The 7,500-nt window shown below is 48.7% G+C and overlaps 2 protein-coding genes across 3 annotated transcripts in view; both read right to left on the reverse strand.

The window, feature by feature from the left end:
* atp6ap1a (ATPase H+ transporting accessory protein 1a) overlaps positions 1-5,512 on the reverse strand; it is a gene marked incomplete at both ends in the record, with an annotated part of 16,892 nt that extends 11,380 nt beyond the window's left edge. Inside the window, 6 exons of the mRNA XM_084446238.1 lie at positions 29-45; positions 132-172; positions 2,689-2,882; positions 2,966-3,040; positions 3,577-3,703; positions 5,370-5,512. Coding sequence (XP_084302364.1) covers positions 29-45; positions 132-172; positions 2,689-2,882; positions 2,966-3,040; positions 3,577-3,703; positions 5,370-5,512 — 597 coding nt within the window. The remainder of the gene's footprint in view (positions 1-28; positions 46-131; positions 173-2,688; positions 2,883-2,965; positions 3,041-3,576; positions 3,704-5,369) is intronic.
* A 614-nt stretch (positions 5,513-6,126) lies between these two features.
* Positions 6,127-7,500, reverse strand: part of tafazzin (tafazzin, phospholipid-lysophospholipid transacylase) — a 7,065-nt gene continuing 5,691 nt past the window's right edge. For both annotated transcript variants that reach the window (XM_084446277.1, XM_084446276.1), the window contains exon 10: positions 6,127-7,377. In XM_084446277.1, the coding sequence (XP_084302403.1) occupies positions 7,276-7,377 (102 nt within the window). In that variant the 3' untranslated portion in view covers positions 6,127-7,275. The remainder of the gene's footprint in view (positions 7,378-7,500) is intronic.

The raw sequence follows: 7,500 nt of genomic DNA on the forward strand, positions 1-7,500 counted from the left end.
CACCCAATGACAGTGTACACACACTAACATTGCACAGATGAGTATCTGCAGTGTGCACTGATCAGAACAGAAATGAATGTAGAGGCTTTTTGCCCCAGCCAGGCCACCATAGCGCAGAGAAGCTCACTCACCGTTCCCACTGAGCACCTCCCGCGAAGACATCAGGTCAGCCCTGCAAGAAGCCACGCCCACAGTCAGGGAGGCCACACCCACCGCCATATAAGCCCAATCCACCACCAGACGAGCTACATCCCTCATCAGAGAAGCCACGCCCAGTCAGATAAGCCACACCCATGTGTAGTACATGTAGAGCCACACACATATTCAGATAAACACTGCCCAAAGTATGTGAGGCCCCGCCCACATTTAGAGAGATCACATCCAATGAGGCCACACCCACAATCTGAGCCACCCCCCCCCCCCCCCCCCCATCAACAGTGACAGCACACCCACAGCCAGAGAGGCCAAACAGCCACGCTCTCTCTCATGGCTCTATAACCCTCTGTTGTTCTAGCATGCCTCTATAACCCTCTGATGTTCTAGCATGCCTCTATACCCCTCTGATGTTCTAGCATGCCTCTATACCCCTCTGATGTTCTAGCATGCCTCTATACCCCTCTGATGTTCTAGCATGCCTCTATACCCCTCTGATGTTCTAGCATGCCTCTATACCCCTCTGATGTTCTAGCATGCCTCTATACCCCTGATGTTCTAGCATGCCTCTATAACCCTCTGATGTTCTAGCATGCCTCTATACCCCTCTGATGTTCTAGCATGCCTCTATACCCCTCTGATGTTCTAGCATGCCTCTATACCCCTGATGTTCTAGCATGCCTCTATAACCCTCTGATGTTCTAGCATGCCTCTATACCTCTGATATTCTAGCATGCCTCTATAACCCTCTGATGTTCTAGCATGCCTCTATAACCCTCTGATGTTCTAGCATGCCTCTATAACCCTCTGATGTTCTAGCATGCCTCTATACCCCTGATGTTCTAGCATGCCTCTATACCCCTGATGTTCTAGCATGCCTCTATACCCCTCTGATGTTCTAGCATGCCTCTATACCCCTGATGTTCTAGCATGCCTCTATACCCCTGATGTTCTAGCATGCCTCTATACCCCTCTGATGTTCTAGCATGCCTCTATACCCCTCTGATGTTCTAGCATGCCTCTATACCCCTCTGATGTTCTAGCATGCCTCTATACCCCTCTGATGTTCTAGCATGCCTCTATACCCCTGATGTTCTAGCATGCCTCTATACCCCTGATGTTTTAGCATGCCTCTATACCCCTGATGTTCTAGCATGCCTCTATAACCCTGATGTTAGGGTTAGGGTTAGTTAGTTAGTATAGTTAGTTAGTTTCTCTATACCCCTCTGATGTTAGGGTTAGTTAGTTAGTATAGTTAGTTAGTTTCTCTATACCCCTCTGATGTTAGGGTTAGGGTTAGTTAGTTAGTATAGTTAGTTAGTTTCTCTATACCCCTCTGATGTTAGGGTTAGGGTTAGTTAGTTAGTATAGTTAGTTAGTTTCTCTATACCCCCCTGATGTTAGGGTTAGGGTTAGTTAGTATAGTTAGTTAGTTTCTCTATACCCCTCTGATGTTAGGGTTAGGGTTAGTTAGTATAGTTAGTTAGTTTCTCTATACCCCCCTGATGTTAGGGTTAGGGTTAGTTAGTTAGTATAGTTAGTTAGTTTCTCTATACCCCTCTGATGTTAGGGTTAGGGTTAGTTAGTATAGTTAGTTAGTTTCTCTATACCCCTCTGATGTTAGGGTTAGTTAGTTAGTATAGTTAGTTAGTTTCTCTATACCCCCCTGATGTTAGGGTTAGGGTTAGTTAGTTAGTATAGTTAGTTAGTTTCTCTATACCCCTCTGATGTTAGGGTTAGGGTTAGTTAGTATAGTTAGTTAGTTTCTCTATACCCCTCTGTTGACCACGAGATCAGACTCAAGCGGACTGAACGTAATTTGACGCGGGAGATTTTAACGGCTTGCTGGGATCGACTGATGTTTTCATTTCGTCTGACCAGATCAAAATGACTGGGTTGTTTCACTTCATATTTTGTTAGTAGGCCCATCAGACTCAAATCTATATGAAAAAACAATGGAAATTGTTTTGCAAACATTGACCCCTTTAAGTGACTTTCTCAGTGTATGTATGTGTGCGCGAGTGTGTGTGTGTGTGTGTGTGTGTCTGTGCATGTGTGTTAGGACATTCACAACTACTGAATTTTAGAAATCATCAACTACTCCCCCAAAATAGTCAACTAGTCGTGTAATTGTGGGTTTACCACGATTATTTTTTACACTCAATAACAATGGTCGATAAAGAAAAATTCAAAATGATTTTTTAATGAAAAAACGATTAAATGACGAATGAGCTACCCAGAGCTGCCCCGACCGCAAAAAAACAAAACATTTTATATGTGTACATATATTTATATATTTATAGAACAAGTCGACCCGCAATGCACAGGGTCGACTAGTAGTCTGTGAAACCCCTAGTGTGTGTGTGCGTTTGTGTGTGTGTGTGTGTGTGTGTGTGTGCGTGTGTGTGTGTGTGTGTGTGCGTGCGCGTGCGTGTGTGTATGTGTGTGTGTGTGTGTGTGCGTGCGTGCGTGCGTGTGTGTGCGCGTGTGTGTGTGTGTGTGTGTGTGTGTGTGTGTGTGTGTGTGTGTGTGTACCCCGTGGCGTAGGGCAGTCTGAACACCAGCAGTGCAGGCGTGGAAGTGTTGAGTCTCAGCTGGCTGAGAGTCTCAGGGTCCATGTAGAGAGGAGAGGTTTCTAATAGGTCCTGGAGATGGCCAATCACAGTGTTGGAGGCGGGCCAGGACACGGCAGGAAGCACCAGGGGAGAGGGGGAGGACAGCAGCGCCCCCTACAGACCAGGACAAGGAATATCATCAAAGGAAAAAAAGACACAGTATATGCGTGTGCGTGTGCGTGTGTGTTTGGACTCACCTCCAGGTTAGGAAAGGCACTGTCCTGCTTGTTACCAAAGGCTCCACCATACATTGTAAAGTCCTCTACGCTCATCTGGTAAGAGTGAGACATAGAGAGAGACAGGGAGAGAGAGAGAGACATGGAGAGAGACAGGGAGAGAGAGACATGGAGAGAGACAGGGAGAGAGAGAGAGACATGGAGAGAGACAGGGAGAGAGAGACACGGAGAGAGACAGGGAGAGAGAGAGAGACATGGAGAGAGACAGGGAGAGAGAGAGAGACATGGAGAGAGACATGGAGAGCGACAGGGAGTTAAGTGAGACACAGAGAGAGAGATAGAAAGATAGAGAGGGAGAGAGACAGGGAATTAAGAGAGATGAGAGAGAGACAGGGAGTTAAGAGCGGAGAGAGGAAGAGAGAGACAGGAGACCAAGAGATACAGAAAGAAAAAGAGAGGGAGAGGAGAAGACCAAGAAATAGAGAGATAGAGAGAGGGACAGAGTGAGACAGTCAGACATATACTGTAAGTTAAGCAGTTGGGGTGGAGCAGTGGGCTGGGGAGTGGGGGGGGGCTGGGAGGTGGGGCGTGGCAGGGGCGTGGCAGGGGCGTGGCAGGGGCGTGTCCCCTACCTTGTCCTGTAGGAAGAGCAGCAGGTTGTGTGGGCCGGCCTCTAGGGCTGCGTCCAGGTAGGCGCCCAGCTGACCGGCCTCCACGATGTGCCCCGCCGTGGGAGGAGTCTGAGACGGCCGCGCCCATCTGGTTCACACACACACCGGTTCACACACACACCGGTTCACACACACACCGGTTCACACACACACCGGTTCACACACACACACCGGTTCACACACACACCAGGCGTGCGCACCCGGAATTACAAGTCTGAGGCCGAGTTCAGAATCACGCACTTCCATACTATATAGTATGCCAAAAATTGTAGTAAGTCCCAATACATAGTATGCTACATGCAGTATGTCCAACTACATCCGATCATATTTTGCAGTATGCGATCCAGCACTTTTCTGGCTATTCTGACCCACAATCCTGTGCTCTGCGGAAATTATGTCACACGTGCGAATCTCGCAGGAGGCGTTTTGATGAATCCGAGATGTGGACTAATGTCGCTTCATGGACAGCGAAGGATGCGGTCAAATTTCAAAGTGCAATGTCAAGGTAATATGTCCAAACTGAATGCATACTGCATGCAAAGTACGTAGGCCACTTTCTAGGGGCAGCTGTGGTACCTACTGGTAGTAAAAAGTTAAATTGTGCGATTCGGTATGCAGCCCAACATTTGACCTCTGGGGAGCAGACCAGCTGATCTGGTCCAAACCTGTCGGTCCGCCAGCCCTGGTCAGATATAACTGGACCTGGTCAGATAGAACTGGACCTGGTCAGATAGAACTGGACCTGGTCAGATAGAACTGGACCCCTGGATACGGTGACATTCACCTGAATCCTTCAGTTTGGATATTAAAAACGCATTACTCAATCAAAACCTCTGGACAAGCTCATCTAACCCATACGGTCATATCCACAGACCCGTGGTTCATGATGTCAACACTGCTGGAGACCCTCCTGCTCCCTGGAGGCATAGTCTATCTGACCCTAACCCTAGTCTATCTGACCCTAACCCTAGTCTATCTGAGGAGGGTAACCCTAACCCTCCTGGCTCCCTGGAGGCACTGGCAGGCAGATGGGGGTTAGGGTTAGCTGGTTGCCATGTTCACCTGCAGCGCTCGGAAATAACCTCTCTTACATTAATGTATCCACGGTGGTATTATCTAATATTTAAATAATGATAATAATCTAAATAGCAGGAAGGTTCTCGCAGGCAGGCTGGTGAGTGAGAGCTAGCTCATGTAATGTGAGTGAATAGCCTAGCCTAGCCTAGCCTAGCTGAGGAGTGAACTAGCCTAGCCTAGCCTAGCTGAGGAGTGAACTAGCCTAGCCTAGCCTAGCTGAGGAGTGAACTAGCCTAGCCTAGCCTAGCTGAGGAGTGAACTAGCCTAGCCTAGCCTAGCTGAGGAGTGAACTAGCCTAGCCTAGCCTAGCTGAGGAGTGAACTAGCCTAGCCTAGCCTAGCTGAGGAGTGAACTAGCCTAGCCTAGCCTAGCTGAGGAGTGAACTAGCCTAGCCTAGCCTAGCTGAGGAGTGAACTAGCCTAGCCTAGCTGAGGAGTGAACTAGCCTAGCTGAGGAGTGAACTAGCCTAGCCTAGCTGAGGAGTGAACTAGCCTAGCCTAGCTGAGGAGTGAACTAGCCTAGCCTAGCTGAGGAGTGAACTAGCCTAGCCTAGCCTAGCTCAGGATACCGTTAGCATCTCGATGCGCAGGTGGGAGGATGAATGAGAAAATGTCAACTAACGTGTCTGATCTACCCCTAACCTTATCTGCCCCGGGGATAAACCACCACTCACTCACCCTTCACTCGTCCAGAGCACCAGAGGGACCTGCTCCTCGCCATGAGAACAGGATAACACGACTAATAACACGGCCAGGGACGCGGAGATGAGACGCAGCCCTCGCATCCTCGCAGCCGCCATCTTCATGATCTTCATCTTCATCTTCGGGATTCCTCGGGATTACTCGGTTCTGCTCGTTCAGCTCGACTGAACTGACGTCATCAAAGCACCGCGCGGCCGCTAGAGGCGCTGTTTCACAGGGCGGCCGCTAGAGGCGCTGTTTCACAGCAGGTTGCAGTCTTTTCATAACCTGTTCTGAACATGCATGCAAAGACAACTTCTATCGGGCTGTCTAAGCTAGTGTTAGGTCTTCGGTAGGATGATAATTATTCTTTAGCTTGTAGGCTATTGTTTCCTGATCATGTAACCCTTGGTCTCTCAAAAACAAGGTGGTGGTAGGTCTTGGGGTTGCCAGATTGAGGGAAGTGCATTTGTTGTTGCGTTCATTTCTTTATAATCGTGCCAGATCGAGTCATGAGTTTGATATTAAATCTCAAAGCACAGTTTTGACATTTTGAAAAGTCATCAATACTTTATTGGTTTACACAAACCATGGCAATGTGTCAATCACAGTAAGGCAATATATTCTTCATATAACCGCAGATCAGTCAACTTGTCTCATTATCTCATAAAAAGCTAATGATTATTGGGGATAAAATACATGAATATATAGCATAGGCCTACACACACAACAGGAACGCGAGTGGCATGTGGGGAGATACGAGTCCAGATGGGGAAGTTCTTCTGGAGAACTCACTGAAAACTGAACTCACTGAAGAATCAAAACTGCTACCTACATATTGTCAATAATAGATTATTGAATACGAATTTGCAGTATCGAAATGGAATGAAGGTCAACCTGTGATGTGTGTGTGTGTGTGTGTGTGTGTGTGTGTGTGTGAGAGAGAGAGAGAGAGAGAGATAGATAGAGAGAGACTGTAGCAACGGTAGATCAGAACACAGGAATCAGGACGTTGGATGAGACATGGTTCCAGCAGTGGCCGTCCTCACCTACGCCGCAGCTCCCAGTGTGGACACAAGTTCTGTCTTATAACAGTAAACAGTCTGTGTGTAACGTTGCCTTTATCAGAAGGCTTCAGTACTGGCTCTAGTACGAGTTCTATACCCAGCTAGTCCAGACCTGCAGACGGCTGGTCACTGAGGGCTCCCTGCTGTGCATGCAGTCCGAGTTCCACAAACAAACAAACAAAGTGTGCTTTCTTCCACACACGGCGTCCCAGACGACACAATCACATGTTTAAGATTACCAAGGATACAGACGGGCGTGAGTGACATCTGTGGTTGGCGGAGACAGTGTTTCGAAGGTTCAGGTTGACCAATCGGACAACCTCGCCGTACGGCCCACCTCCCTCTCATTTGCATATCTGCTCCAGCACACAGGAGATGCTCGTTCTCAGTATCTCAGTATCTTGGACTAAACCGTTCTCATTCCGTTGTCCAAACAGCCCTTCAGGTACAGATGACGGAGGACTCCCCAATGTAACGTTTTCTCAACGTTGACTCAATGTTCCCTGAGTGTTGCCCCTGGGAGCATGCTGAGTGGTCGCCCACAGTGAGACGCAAACCGTGTGGTCCAACAGTTGGCATAGTGGAGATAGAAAGCTGGAAGAGTCCATTCTTTGAGGTAGGTAGGTAGGTATGTGTGTGTTGTCTCCTTCCAAGAGTGTGTATCCAGACATGGCCGAGCTGGAGCCTGGGACTCAGGTGTGGGTCTGTACCTGAGCGTGGAGCGAGCTGGAGCCTGGGACTCAGGTGTGGGTCTGTACCTGAGCGTGGAGCGAGCTGGAGCCTGGGACTCAGGTGTGGGTCTGTACCTGAGCGTGGAGCGAGCTGGAGCCTGGGACTCAGGTGTGGGTCTGTACCTGAGCGTGGAGCGCCTCTGCCTGAGACTTCAAGCTGCGAAACTCCCCCTGGATGAAATCAGTCAGGACCTTCCTCATCTCCACCTGAGAGAGAGAGAGAGATTGAGAGAGAGAGAGAGAATATCAGTCTCACCCCATACTGTGTGTGTGTGTGTGTGTGTGTGTGTGTGTGTGTGTGTGTGTGTGTGTGTGTGCATGCATGCCTGT

Source organism: Borostomias antarcticus (genome assembly GCF_949987555.1).
Source record: "Borostomias antarcticus genome assembly, chromosome: 11".
NCBI classification, from domain to species: Eukaryota; Metazoa; Chordata; class Actinopteri; order Stomiiformes; family Stomiidae; genus Borostomias; species Borostomias antarcticus.